The 13,901-nt window shown below is 46.7% G+C and overlaps 1 protein-coding gene across 8 annotated transcripts in view; it reads right to left on the bottom strand.

Annotated features, from left to right (window-relative positions):
* Positions 1–13,901, bottom strand: part of Mical2 (microtubule associated monooxygenase, calponin and LIM domain containing 2) — a 127,573-nt gene that overhangs the window by 27,808 nt on the left and 85,864 nt on the right. For all 8 annotated transcript variants that reach the window (XR_003837099.1, XM_021169143.2, XM_021169141.2 and 5 more), the window contains 8 exons: positions 12,383–12,483; positions 8,859–9,116; positions 7,697–7,812; positions 6,773–6,899; positions 6,063–6,153; positions 4,848–4,995; positions 3,826–4,025; positions 3,425–3,531 (listed from right to left, as the gene is read on the bottom strand). Coding sequence is in view for 7 of the 8 variants with exons in the window: in XM_021169143.2 (XP_021024802.1) it covers positions 3,425–3,531; positions 3,826–4,025; positions 4,848–4,995; positions 6,063–6,153; positions 6,773–6,899; positions 7,697–7,812; positions 8,859–9,116; positions 12,383–12,483 (1,148 nt within the window). In the remaining variant the exon portion in view is untranslated. The remainder of the gene's footprint in view (positions 1–3,424; positions 3,532–3,825; positions 4,026–4,847; positions 4,996–6,062; positions 6,154–6,772; positions 6,900–7,696; positions 7,813–8,858; positions 9,117–12,382; positions 12,484–13,901) is intronic.

Below are 13,901 nucleotides of genomic sequence, written 5' to 3'. Positions count from 1 at the left end.
ACACACACACACACACACACACACACACACACACACACGACATGGACACAACTGCCATGTTCACCAACTCCATTAAAAAAACCCACAACAACCATAGTTTAGTCATGGAAATTTGTTAAAAAAATTTGACCAGGGCGCCATAAAGCAACAGATCAGAGGGCCCTGCCTCCCTTCAACATTTCCTTCAGCATCTCATAAATCAGTATTTTGTGAATGGAAATAATCTCAGTCTAAATGCTTGGGCAAACACCAAGAGAAACAGATGACCTTATTTTCAACAATGCTGGGTTTTAGAGACTCAGGCTGTTTGGGCTCCCAGCGCCACCGACTGTGAATGCCACTTAGGCCCAGAGACGGGAGCTGTGCAAGTACAGAATGTCCCATCAACAAGAATGCTCCGTGCATAATCTTAGAGTTCGCTTTGTATTTTTGTTCCCACTTTCAATGAGGACTTGGCTTTTCCCACAAAGAGCAATACATGCAACTCTCTTTTATACTTGTCAGCCTAGGGTGGGACTATTTAAACAATGGGAGCCTGGCTAGATCCCATCCAGACATGTGACCTATGGGCTCACAAAATGCACTCCATGGTGGCAGGCCCAGTCAGCTGCTCCTAAAAAGATCCCAAATCTTCTGGGCGAGTAAATCAAGTACAGGGGGGCAACCTCTGCTTCTTAGGTGCCTCCACCAGGACCCTGGGAAATAAGATGCTGCCCACATAGGAAGGTTAGCAGTATTGCATCCAAACAACACTTACTTTCCCCATTGGAAAAATGATATTGAGACATGGGTAGAAACGAAAGCCTAAGGAGATTAAAATGTAGAGATTTTTTTTTTCTCATCAGAAGGCAAAGATTGATTCAAGACCTTTAACCCAGAGTGATTTTCTTCAGTGGTGTAGCAATGGCATGTTGCCATGTTCCACAAAATAACCCCCACCTATGCTCCTGCAAATGTGCCGAATTAAACTCAGGGGACATGAACATGAACACAGGAACACGCAGGAAATTCGGAGGGGGGCCAGTTGGGAAGAAGAGGGGTGTCTGTGGGAATGGGGGTGTCAAGGGATGGATTTGATAAGATATATTACACACATCTATGAAATTACCAAAGAATAAATAAAAGTACCCTTTACCAAAAGCGTCTAATCACTGTGGACTTTATTATACTTGACAAAGAACCAGAAGCATAAGGAAAAAGCAAATATTTCTCATGGCCAGTGGAGAGAACATGAGAATAAACAAACGACTTACTTTCTCTTCCTATTAATTTTCCAGCTTGTTCACCCTAGGAGCCCTTTCTTATCATGATTTTTCAAGGGTTTGAAAAAGCCATTTATTAAACCAAATGGCTTCCCTCTTTAAAAAATAACCAGTGGCCCATATCTGCTAGTCCGGTTATTAATGTGACTAGCAGAGGACAGCCATGTCCCCACACATCCTGAATTGTTTGGCTCGACTCAAACAACCTTTATATTTAGCTGGCTAGTCTAGCCTAATCCTGGAGGAATTTAATTCTGGCTCACAGGAAGACAGATTGGTCACTGTAGGTAATGGCCTGATAGACTTGGATGTCAGCTTTGACATTTACAACATTGGACTGGTGACACTAGCAAGAAAGCTAATTCTTCAAGGAATCATGGGTTTGGGTGTTGCTCTGTATCTAGAGGCTATCAGAGGCTACCTACTCTGACTTCAGTTTCCTCACCTATAAGAAAGAGTCTTACACTGTCTACTTGTAAGCTGTTGCGAAGGTTGGTAAAATCACAGGATGTTAAATGCCTCTTAAAGTAGAAATTTGTTGCACAAGTATTAGTACTATTAGCAAAAAAATTTTAAATATCTGACTTCTAGTTCTTTGATAGTACCTACATAACTTACTAAAATTTAATATCTCCAAATCCAAGTTTCCCTCCCCATTACATTACAAGGATACCATGTTTCCAATATTCCTCAAAAAAAATATGTATGGATGGATGGGGTGGGTGGATTGGTGAGTGCGTGGGTGGGTGCATTTTGGGTGGATAAGTGGATGGGTGGGTGGGTGTATAGATGAATGGATAGAGGACTGGGTGGGTGGGTAGGTACATTGATTGATGGATAACTGAGTTGCAAAAAAAATTGCCATAAAAAGTCTCATCAGCTAGGCATGATAATGTATACTTTTAATCCCAGTAGAGTGGGGCAGAGGCAGGCAGATCTCTGTGAGTTTGAGGTCAGCCTGGTCTACATAGTGAGACCCTGTCTCAAAAAAAAAAAGTCTTATCATGTTCTAATTAAGTTCAAGATTTTGTGTTAGACTATATTCATAGCTATCCTGGGGTACACTCCCACCTTCAGGCCACAGGTTGGATATCATAAAATGATAATTGTTCTTTAGATGTGTGGTTCCCAAACTGTGTAGCTAAGTATCCCATGAAACCAGCGTGAGCCCAGAGGAATGGCAGGACACTCAGTGATATCTGTCAGATATCTTAAAAAAAAAACTGATTATTTGGACTTAACTGTTTAGGAAACAAAACAAGCATTTCCTGTCTTATCTGAAAAAACTGTAAAAAAAAAAAAAAAGTCATAGCCACTAAGGCTGTTATAAATCTGGAAAGTTCTAGAACCCCATCACACCCTAAGCTTGTGCTGGTTAGTGTTTGCCAATTTGGCACAAGCTAGAGTCACCCAGGAAGAGGGAATTCCAACTGAGGAAATGCCTCCATTAGACTGGCCGAATGTTGACAAGTCAACAGGGCATTCTCTTGACTGATTATTAACGTAGGAGGGCCCAGCCCACTGTGGACGGTACCACCTCAGAGCAAACGGTTCTGGGTTGTATGAGAAATCAGGCACTCGATGGAGAGTGAGCATTCCTCCATGGCTTCTTCAGTTCCTGCCTCCAGATTCCTGCCCTGAGCTTCTGCCCTGGTGTCCTTTGATGATGGACTATGACATGGAAGTGTAAACCAAGCAAACCCTCTCCTCCCCCATGTCGGACTGGTCAGTGCTTAATCATCACAACAGAGAAGCCAACTAGGACTGGACTCAAGGACAAACACTCCACATCATTCATGTCTGTGTAATTGCTTTCATCAGCAAAACGACTAAAAACCATAGCCTTAAAGTTAGTGGGGCATGATGGCCATTGATTCAACAAATTAATTTAATGAATGAAAGTGAGAATATAGAATACTACTATATACCCTTGCCGCTTAACCAATGTTTGTCATACCCCTGATCTGAACTGTCCAATGACATGAGAAATGAGCCTGAACCTAACACTCAGGCGATTGAGCTAACCTGGGTTCACTCTTAACACATGTATCTGCTAAGCTATGTGTATATCATTTGAGTCCTGATGTACATAGTTTGTCAACACAAACAGACCAGGGCATGATAGTCTCCTTCCTGAAACAAAACACTGGCCTGAAACTTACCCGTGGGGTCCTCTTTCTGGGCAATGTGAGGTTGAGATAGTTATTCTGAATGAATGTTTTGCCCAAGCCAAAGTCAGCATTTTCTCCATAGTTTTTACGCCAGGAATCTGTTGACAAGTAAAAGCAAGGTTGGGATTGGGATCCAGGACCAGATGGTGATGTTACAACCTGTGGGTGTCACTGTATCAGGACTCTTCTAAAATAATTCTCTCACCCTGACCTTTATAAAGCTTTAAATGGCTGGAGGCTATGGAGAGATCACTACATCTCTTCAGGGGTTACCCTTGTTTGACCTCTGAGTCAAATGGAAGTTGTCTAGTAGCTGGAGAGTAGACAGCGCTAGCCAGACTTGGGCTGGAGGACAGAGATAATACTAGCATCTTACAAGTCTCCATGCTTACCCATGGGTCTCAGTGGAGTGCCCCGGAAGAGCTCATAGAACTTGGAGAGGTACATGACCATGCTGAGCTTGTCTGGCTCCTGGGTAGATGCCATCTCTTTGCCTGTGGTCACAGGCAGGATCCCAAACTCACGCTTGGCCACATCAAATGCCAGTTGGTTGTTCTCCACAGCGTCATCTTCATTCAGCGAGTCAAAGTTGCTGGAGGGTCAATATCAGGGGAAGTTCATGGTGAGTTAGGATGACTTGCGCACAAGAAGCACTTATGGGACGATGAAGTTTCCAGTCCCATAGAGCCCCAACATCAAGCCCAGGAACACACCTCCCTCATGAAGGGACTGAATCAAACATGGACCATGATCATACCACTGACCTAGGCTTAAACTACCAGAAGATGTAGGCGTTACATTAATTACTTCTCATTCATTTTTCATTGCAATTGCTATAGTAACAGGAGCTTTTCTCAAACCAATCAAATCATATATATCATATGGAGAGAAGATTCCTGTCCCCTTGCTGCTAGATGGTTTTGGTAGGTTTTCACCAGTGTTTTAAGAAGGGTCTATGCTGTTCCCCGTGTCAATAAGTATTGTCCTTTAGACATCACAAAGGGTTTCTAGAATGTCATCTCACCTTCCAGTTGACTCTGCCATTTTTCCAAACACACAAAGAAACTCTAGAAAATTCCACTGATGATCTGACAAGTATGGGTGTCAGAAAACTGCTTCTTTGGTTGAGTTAGGTCTCTCTTCTATTTCCTTCCTTGTAGGTGGGGCTTTGAAGCATAGTTCAATTTTCCCAAATGTGGCTATTAGGGTTGGGGGTCAAGTGGAGAGACATAACCACTAATCCTGTGCTGACTGTCACATACTAGGGACACAGGGCAAACATGTTGCTGTCCAAATGAGGACAAAAAAACAAGTCTTAGAAAACAACCCAAATAGAAACTTGCAGCGAGAAATACTGAGCTGGGTTGGAGGGTTCTCCACCCAAAGAAGGCTGGGGTCGCTCGTGTGTACTCACATCAGCTCTGGCCGGAAGCTGTGGATGATGGCACACAGGGCCAAGCCGCTGCGCCAGGATGTGGTCAGGTCAGTGACTCTGACATGCTGGTAACCCCTGGTCTGCTGCTGGCACCAGGTTAAAAGCTTGTTAGGCCGGATATCTGACTCTGTAGGAAAGATACAAGAGGTGAGATAGTTCAGCCTCAGCATCAGTCACTCTCCCTGCCATTAGGGCTGGGAAGCAGGAAGAGTGGATGACATAAATGTAACCCTGATGGCCACTGTACAGGACCTGGGTCAACCGGAAGCATACTGTCTAACAGCATTGTCCCTAGGGACAATAGCTGGGTCCAGGGTTGGAGGCCAAGAACACAGACCCTGCATTTACTGGGTGACACTAATGACTTGGGGCTGTCATGGGTAGGGAAGCTCATGACCAGGTTTGTTGTAAGCTAGGCCAGGGAGGAGACATCTCTAAAGAAAGTGTCTGGGGATGTGTATTTGAGCTGGCTATTGAAGAATGTCTAGAAATTAACCAGACAGAGGCATTCCAGAAAAACAGGATGGAGTGACAGCAGATGAGGAGAGCCTGCCCTGCTTGGGTAGAAGTAATACAGTAACAGTTGTATCAGTAAAAGTTATAAAAACCAGTTGTGTAACAGTCATAAAGCAGTTGTGCAACAGTAAAAGTTGTAAAACTATAAACAGTGTTTTACAGCAGCTGGGCATGTGGTGTGTGCAGGGAAGGGAGGGAGAGGCTGGGTAGACAGAGGTAGCTGGAGAGTCCCTGGGTAGGAGAGGGGAGGGGCCTGGGAGAATCTGGCTACTGGGGAGTTACTCATTGAACCACCCCTCCCCCACCTCTGAGCACCCACTCTGTAGCCAGTGTTGTGTCAGGATTAGGAAGATCAGAAGAGGGGTGAAAGCTCAGGAACCTGTTGTCCAGTTGGGGAGACAGGACCCTCACTCCAGAAACAAGAGGCAAAGAAAAACCAGCCCCATTGAACCGCCTACAGTGGACTGTCCTGTGCTAAATGCTCAACAACTAACGGCATGCCTTCACTCTGAGAATCCTGTCTTACTCTTGCTCTCACAGATGTGGAAGCTTAAGGACAAAGAGGAGAGGCACCTGTTAAGGTCACACAGGTAATGGGGCAGAACCAAGCTGGCTGTGGGTCTAAGCAAGCTTCCTCCCCTACACAGCTTGTCTCAGGGTCCCAGAAGGACAACTCACCCCGCCTGGAGAGGCTGACAGATCTCCTCACCGAGCCCCATCTCTCGAGAGGGAAGCGGTCCATCTCCTTAGTGATGTACAAATGCTTCACCTATGAGCACAAAAAGAACACGCATCTGCCCACCGGTTCCCAGGCCCTGTGCCCTACACCGGATTCCCTACCTGATATTACTTTCTTCTGGTGTTGGCTGACATGGCTTTCAGTACACACCCCAGGTCTGAACTGTCTTCCCAAACAAGGGAGAACTGACAGTGAATTTCTAATTAGCTAATAAGAACCTGTACTAATCTTCGTCCTAGTAATTGAATAAGGTAAAGTTTGGGTGCATAAAATCCCCAGAATAAATGAAGTCCAGGCCCATGCATGGTAAGGAAGAGAGGAGATATCTCATAAAGTGAGTTATTTTTGACACAGATATAATCAGTGTCACATTTGCACAGTAACAAATTAACATATGAAAACATATGCAAAACATGCAAATAAACACAGATGTGTGCAGCACCACCTGTGGTCTAGCTCCCTCCTATAGGCTATAACAAGTGCTGCCTTTATTGAACCCCTGCATCTTCTGGGGGAAAGAATCAGCCCCACCCCTGGGCTAGCATGCTTTGGTGGCCTCAGTTCCAGGAATGTGACAATTTATGAGACCATTCTTTTTCCTCAGTCAGGTCACTGCAGGGGCTTGAGACAGACTTGGGAGTGGTCTTACCTGGTGAGGCCTGACACAGTGCAGGTTGAGGTTTGGGTACCGCGTGGCTGGGTCCAATGTGTACTGCTCAAAATTTTTGTTGATGTTCTCTGGGGTTGTCTGAGGTAACAGCCGGTAAAGACTCTCTCTGTTGGGAGTCAGAGCCCAGAGGTCAGGGGTTGCTCTTACCACCACAGGCCCTTGCTCCTACACTCCCCTCTTCCCTGGTCTCCCTGGGTGTGTTTGTATGGTCCTCCCCTGCGATGTCTGACACACTCCGGAGAGCTGCAAAATGTGGGGAGAGAGAGACAAAAAGGGAGACAGAGGCAAAGCATCCAGGTGGTGGGGGTGGGGTGTCCTTTACCAGGCAGGAGGAGGCAGGACTGCAGAGCCAGCATCTCAGTAGCCTCTGGTTCAGTTAAAGCCTCCACCCAGCCACACTGCTACTGTGGCTTGCCCCTGTGGTGATTGTGGTCCACACCCAAGGCCATCAAAAGCATGTCTCCCATATCAGTACGAACTCTCCCAAGTCAGCCATCTGTTCACAGTCTTGTGGCCAGAGCAAGGGCCTGGGAGAAAGCCAGGACCCCAACTGTAGGAGAGCCTGGAAGGTCACAGAACACTTACTGAGGACAGAACACTGTGCAATGTCCTTAAAGACTTCCTTAAATAAACTTCTTGGGCCTTGAGTGAATTAGAAAAGCCATAGAGGCACCATTTAGATTTGTCAAGATTTGTTTCTACTATCCAGGGCCTAAGACACTGGACACAGAGAAATTCATCAAAGGAAATGGACTGTGACACAGAGTGTCCTTGGAGACCCTCAGATCATATCAGGCCATACATGGGAAGATGGATAAGCTCAAAGCTGCTGGATAGCCAGCCTGGCTCTACTCCTGCCCAGGGCTGCTGGGGCCAGCTATGAGCTCTACTCTTAAGACTTACCTTTCAGCTAATACCTCCAGGGGAGGGGTGCCCTGGTCCCAGCTCTTTACCATCCATGCCGTGTCAAAGGCTGCCAGGAAGCCTCGGGCGCAGCCTGTGCCCATGGGCCAAAATGGCTGTAAAAGAACACATGTAAAATTCCCATGGACTCTAATGACTTCCAGTTTTCTCTCCCATTCTATCCAGCACTGGCTGACTGCCAGCTCTGAGCCAGGGCAAAGGCAGAACTGTGTTGCCCATAGCTTACCGGAATCATGGGTAATTGTAGCAAAACTGTGAAGGGTATAGCGGCCCCATAGGTAGCAAAGCTACCTGGGGTCTCTGGAAGAGAGAGAATGGAACCAGGAATCGCTTCGTGGAAGCGTGGCCTTTATGACCACTGTAAAGCATGGGTGGGATTCTCATCTTTCATTTAGCGTCATCAGGGGCAAAGCTGGAAAATGCTGGAGTCCGCCAGAGCACTTAGCACTGGAGGAGTGTGAGAAAGGGAAGGTTGGGAGGGAGACAGGCACAGAAGCGGCAGGCCACAGTCAGAGTGAACGAGGGCTGATCTGGTTAAGCTTGCACGCACATGATGTACCAAAAGCAGGGTTGGCAATCTGACTCTCAGCTCTGGACAACTTTGCGGACACTGTCAGCGTTCATATTAAGACGGGATGCTAATCCCCGAATGGTCACTTATCTAAGGATCCTTGCATTTATAGAGCCGAGAGGGAAAGCCGTGGTTTCAACACTGCACTTTGAAAATCTCCTGCCTTGCCCCCCAGCCTCCCTCACACCCTGGAAAATCTCTATACTGAAAAGCCTCATAGGGCCACCCAAATGGGTTAACAGGTCCCAGCCATGCTGAGGAGGTCTATATGTCCTGAGGCAAAACAGTCGTGGGCTCTAGAACAGGCCTGGTTAATTCTGTTCTTCAATCTAGACGCAGCCCTGAAGAAGCTAGAAATGGGAGAAAAGGTTTCCTATACAGGTGAGCTGACAAATCTCAAAATTCAGCCAAAAGGGCTGGCTCCCAGGCTAAGATGGTCTTGGCAGAGGTCTGCCTTTTTTTTTTTTTTTTTTAGAACCTGCCTTTCTCTGGGATGTTGTTGGCAGAGGCTATGAGTCTGAGAACAGATCCATAGGTCTGAATTGTAGCATAAATGAAGGCAGGTAGTACCTCAAGCAGGCTGTCGCCCACAAGAGCCACGAGCAGCTGGTGTGCCTGGCGCTCACGCATCAGAGCTGCATTCTCTGAGGCATACATGGAGGTGAAGTCGAACATGGCCACGTCAGGCTGCCCGTTGTGATTGATGGCAAAGTCTAAGGATGGCAGCTGGTAGTTGGTGGCAAAGTCAGCGGCTTCTCTGGCGTAGGAGAGCAGGTTGTCCTGGTTCACATTCTCCGAACACAGCAGCATCTCTGTGTCAATGTAGTCCTGAGCAAGACCAAGACATACGTCAAACCCTCCCTCCTCTCCAAAGGCCTGCCTTCACATCCCCTGTGGATCAAAAGGCCATGGGATGGGTCTGTGGGTACTGAGACTACTCCAAACAGAAATGGAGGGTCTGGGAAATGAGTCAGTCTGTAAAGCATTTATTGTACAAACTTGGGGACATGAGTTCAAGCCCCAGAACCTACCTAAGAAGCAGGCAGAACAGTGTGTGATTAAAATCTCAGTGCTATGAAGGCATACACAGGAGGATCCCTGGGAGTCCTTTGCCAGCCTGCTTAGCCTAACCTAACTAGTGAGTTTCTGGCCAGTGGGAGACCTTGTCTCAGAAAACAGGATGATGGCTCCTGAGGAATCACTCGTGAAGTTGACATCTATGTGACTTCCCCAGAGATGCACATATGTGCAAGCGTGTCTGCAGAAGTGTGTGTGTGTGTGCTCGCACTTGCACACATGTGAGCCTAAACTAGAAAACTAGAGCCAAGGAAATAAGCACATGGTGCAGCCATGGTGGTTAGCACAGTTTTGATTAAACACCCAGTTTGGCTTTGGGCTTCCTCGCATCCAAGGCAAAGGGAAAATGTGATATGGGCTTCCCTTATCAGAAAATGAGGCACAGCAATTCCTCAGAGGAGGTGAGTGTTTCCTGGCACCGAGTGCTGAAAGATCTATCTCGTGTAGGAATTTAGACAGAGGACCCTGGGAACTGTAATGAACAGTGAGTGTACTTGATAACAGCCTCCCAGCAAACAAGGAGCACACTGTGCATGGCTGGTTCTGGCAATAACTTCAAGTACAATTAAGAGATAAAGGAACAAGCCAGTAAATGTGATTTGATAATGGATGAGGTTAAGCTACTAAGGTCCAGACATGCTGTGGTTCGTGGTCAAATAAGACTAGAAAAAAGGGTATGTGTGCCAGGCCACTCTCTAACTTTCTATCTGGATGCGGTTGTTCACTTTTCAGTGATGCTGGGGATATCTTGGCTGTGAACATGTGCATTGTCTTGCTCCTTTGCTTGAGCAAGGATGCCTGTGCTTGGATAATGAGAGAATCCATTCTGGCAATGCAGCCAAAGAGTGTCAGAGGATGGAGAGAAAAGATTAGAAGGTTTCCAAAGTCTATTCTGCTCATCTTTGGCAGAGAAACTTCAAGGCCACCTTCCCCAGAGATGATGCAGAGGGTAAAATTCCACTGATAGAGTACTCCCCAGTGTGCATGAAAAACCAGGGTTCAGTTTCCAGCACTGACTAAAACTGGGAGTGGGTAAGGCATACCCACAATTTCGGTATGTGGGAGATGGAAGCAAAAGGATCAGGAACTCAAAGCCGTCCTCGGCTACAAAATGAGTTCAAGGCCAGCCTGGCACACATGAGTCCCTCTCACAAGTGGAATCTGGGCATGTTGTTTAGCTTGATTCTGAGTCTCCATTTTCTCATTCACAGAAACATAATTATAAGATCTCCGTCTTAAATCTGGAGTGGGAATGCACACATGCAATGCCTCCTGCTGTGCCTGGCACATAGAAGGTGATATTGCTATCCCTACTAACTCATAATGCTATGACTGGTGGTGTACAATGAGATGCTAACAGGACCCGCGTAAGGTGCTGGTATGGGAGGTCTCAAGACATACGAGTTCCTCTAGAACTGGAGTGACCTTCTGTTTGCATTTCCTGGGGAGCCATGATTTCAAATGCTCTATTTTGGAAAATCAAATACTATCCCCACAAGATTATACCCAGCATTCTCCCACTAGAAGACTGAAGAAGCCACTTCCTCCTGAGAGAAAAAGAGGGCACAACACACCAGACTGAGCAGCCAGCTGTGAGCTGGCAGACTTAGAATTCTAGTGCTCATAACAGCTGGTATGTGAGGGGGTGGGTGAGGCTAGTTTCACCTGACCCACCCACAGCCTCTGCCCACAACCCATGCTCTCAGCAGAAGCATCAGCCAAGGTGGAGGAGGCCCAGGGGAGGCCTGGGTTACTCATGCTTCCAGGCCAGATGCCAGTACAAGCTGGCAAGAAGATAGGCACACTGTACTCTGGCAAGCAACACTGAGTGGTTCCAGTCCAGGCTAGGACCTGGAGGCAGTTGGCCTGGGGCTGTGGGGTCCTTATCTTGAAACCCGGGAGCTCTAGAAGGATGCCTGACCAAAGCCCCCTCCTCCCCACCTCCTCTTGTCCATTTTTATTCATCCATATGTATGTGTAAGCACATGTCATATGCATGCAGTGCCTGTGGAGATCAGAAGAGGACATTGGATCTCCTGAAACAGGAGTTACAGTAGGTTGGAGCCACCTAATGTAGGTGATAGTAACCAAATTTGGGTCCTCTAGAGGAACAGCAAGTGCTCTTAAGCTCTAAGTCATCTTTCCAGTGCCACCTTGTCTTCTCTTTATACTTGACAATGTATGCGCAACCTGGGGCTCATGCCTGCAGTCTCAGCACTTAGAAGGCAGAGGCAAGTGGAAGGAGAGTTTGATAATAGCCTGGGCTTCACAAGATATTAATTAGCTCAGAGCAAAACTTAAACAAGAAGCAAAGCCACAGTGAAACCAAGGAGCCAAGGAACAGAAGAACAAGAGTCCAAACAAGGCTGGGTGTGGAAAACCTTGGGAACCACCAGGCCCTGTACTAAATGTGATGCATGTCCATGCCTCTGTGTGTGTGTGTGTATGTGTTGTGCACAATCCTCATGTACCCCCTACCCACTACACAGTCATGTCTCAAGAACCCTCTTCTCCTCTTCAGAAAAAAAAAATCAACAACAACAAAAAAAGACCAACATCTTGGCCACCATCTTGAGTTAGCTCATGGCAGAGCTGGGTCTCTGCTCATCTCTGACAGAACAGTGAGTACCCCCCGCCCCCATGGCAAAGGAGACACAGCATGAGATTCCTAAGTGATAGCATCTCTATGTTCCACAAGGACAAGGAGTCCCATCTCCAAGTTCATGTGACCTCCTAGTGAAGGCATGGGGCCAAATGAATGACATTTGAGGAAGGGAAAGATTCGGCTGATCATATTCTGGGCACATCACGGCAAAGGTCTCTCATCGCATGTTTGAAACATATCTGTGTGGCTGAGTAGTCACACAATGCCAAAAGCAAGGAAGGTGGCAGGCAGTCTCTTCCCCCCTGGTGTAGGTCCTGGCAGGACAGTCATCTTCTCCCACATCTGCAGATGTTGCCAGTCCATGCCGCCCAGGGGAAAGACAGGTAAGAAATCCCAGCCGACAGGTACATACATTAAGGATGACGCCCTTGTCCAGCAGGCTCTGCTTCTTGGCTGTCATGACAAAGTAGTGGGTACTGTCCTTGTAGTAAACAATGTTTTCGAGATCAATCCCTGAAAGGAGAAACATCTAGACTCAGTTTACCAGTCTGCACCTTGCTCCATTCCAGGTCTCATTATGGATTTGCAGAGGATGCACATAAGATAAATAGTAAAGACATACCAGGATATGGAAGGTAGAAGAGAGGACCAGAGCCCACCCAGGTCAAAGCAGCTAGCTTTTATGCTTGCACAAAGACATGTTCAAAAACAACACAATGAAACAGGCATACAACCACCACAGGTGTCCAGTATTCCAAAGTTAAATCTAGGCAGACAGTGTGAGGGGAAGTACTGGACAGGACTATGGATGCTAAGCAAAGACCAACTTTGAACCCAATTGCATGGCTCAGGCCCCATCTACTGTGTGTAGTAGCACAGAGCATTCTCTACCATGTCCTAGCTTGCAAGAGAAAACCCAGGTCAATGGAACAACACTGCAAGGTTAGAGGCCTAATGGCATCTTGGTGTGTGTGTGTGTGTGTGAACCTGTGTGTATGCCAGAAGGCAGCCAAGTCTATCATTTGTCAGGTGCTTACTTTCTTCAGACAGGGTCTACCTTCTTAAGACAGGGTTTATCACTAACACAGAGCTCATCAATGAGACTGGCCAGCCAGCAAGCCTCAGGGATGCTCCTGTCGCTATACCGTAGAGCTGGGATTACAAACTTACACTACTATGCCCAACATTATATGTGGGTCCTGGGAATTCAGATCCTCACTGGAGCCATCTCCCCAGGCCCAGACCCCCATCTTTTGTTCTTTCCACGGACAGAAAATCATTCATTCAAAATCATGCTATGAGGTGATCACTCAGCTCTGTGTTCTCAAGAGGGATGCAGGAAGCTCAGCCAGAGACACTGGCTTCACCTGAGAACTTACTAAAAGGTCAAATTTGTCCAGGTTGCTGAATTAGAAAGCTGGGGTAGGGCCAGCACCCTGAGTCTCCAGCTCCCTGTGTGACTCAGATGTTTACTAGAGCCTAAGACTCTCTGGATCAGCTCATGTGAAGGGAAGTGACAGGCACGCAGTGACCTCAAAGCATCCACACAAGGTGTGCTGGGTAACCATAGTAACATAACTATTATTACAGTAAAATAGGAAACAGCCGTGAATGCAGAGGACCCCCAAGAGATTCAAAGGAAATTTATTGCTGTCATTGATGAGAGACAATGACTTACAGTGGCAACAACAGCCAAGTTTAAAGGAAGCGTGTGAAACCTTTGGAGAAACACAATGTCTCGTGGTAATCCCTATTTGATGGTCTGTGTATTTATTTTCTTTCTTTCTAAGGGGAAGGAAGGGCTGGAAAATTAAGTATTAAATCATTCAAGGGATATTATTCTCTGGAAAGGAAATATTAAAACTTGTAATAATAAATTGTGGAGGCTCAGAGGGACATAAGATGGTAAATACCACTGTGACCAGCAAGAG

This window comes from Mus caroli, chromosome 7, assembly GCF_900094665.2.
Source record: "Mus caroli chromosome 7, CAROLI_EIJ_v1.1, whole genome shotgun sequence".
Classification (NCBI taxonomy): domain Eukaryota; kingdom Metazoa; phylum Chordata; class Mammalia; order Rodentia; family Muridae; genus Mus; species Mus caroli.
The sequence above is the reverse complement of the archived record's forward strand: the minus strand, read 5'-3'. Positions and strand labels throughout refer to the sequence as shown.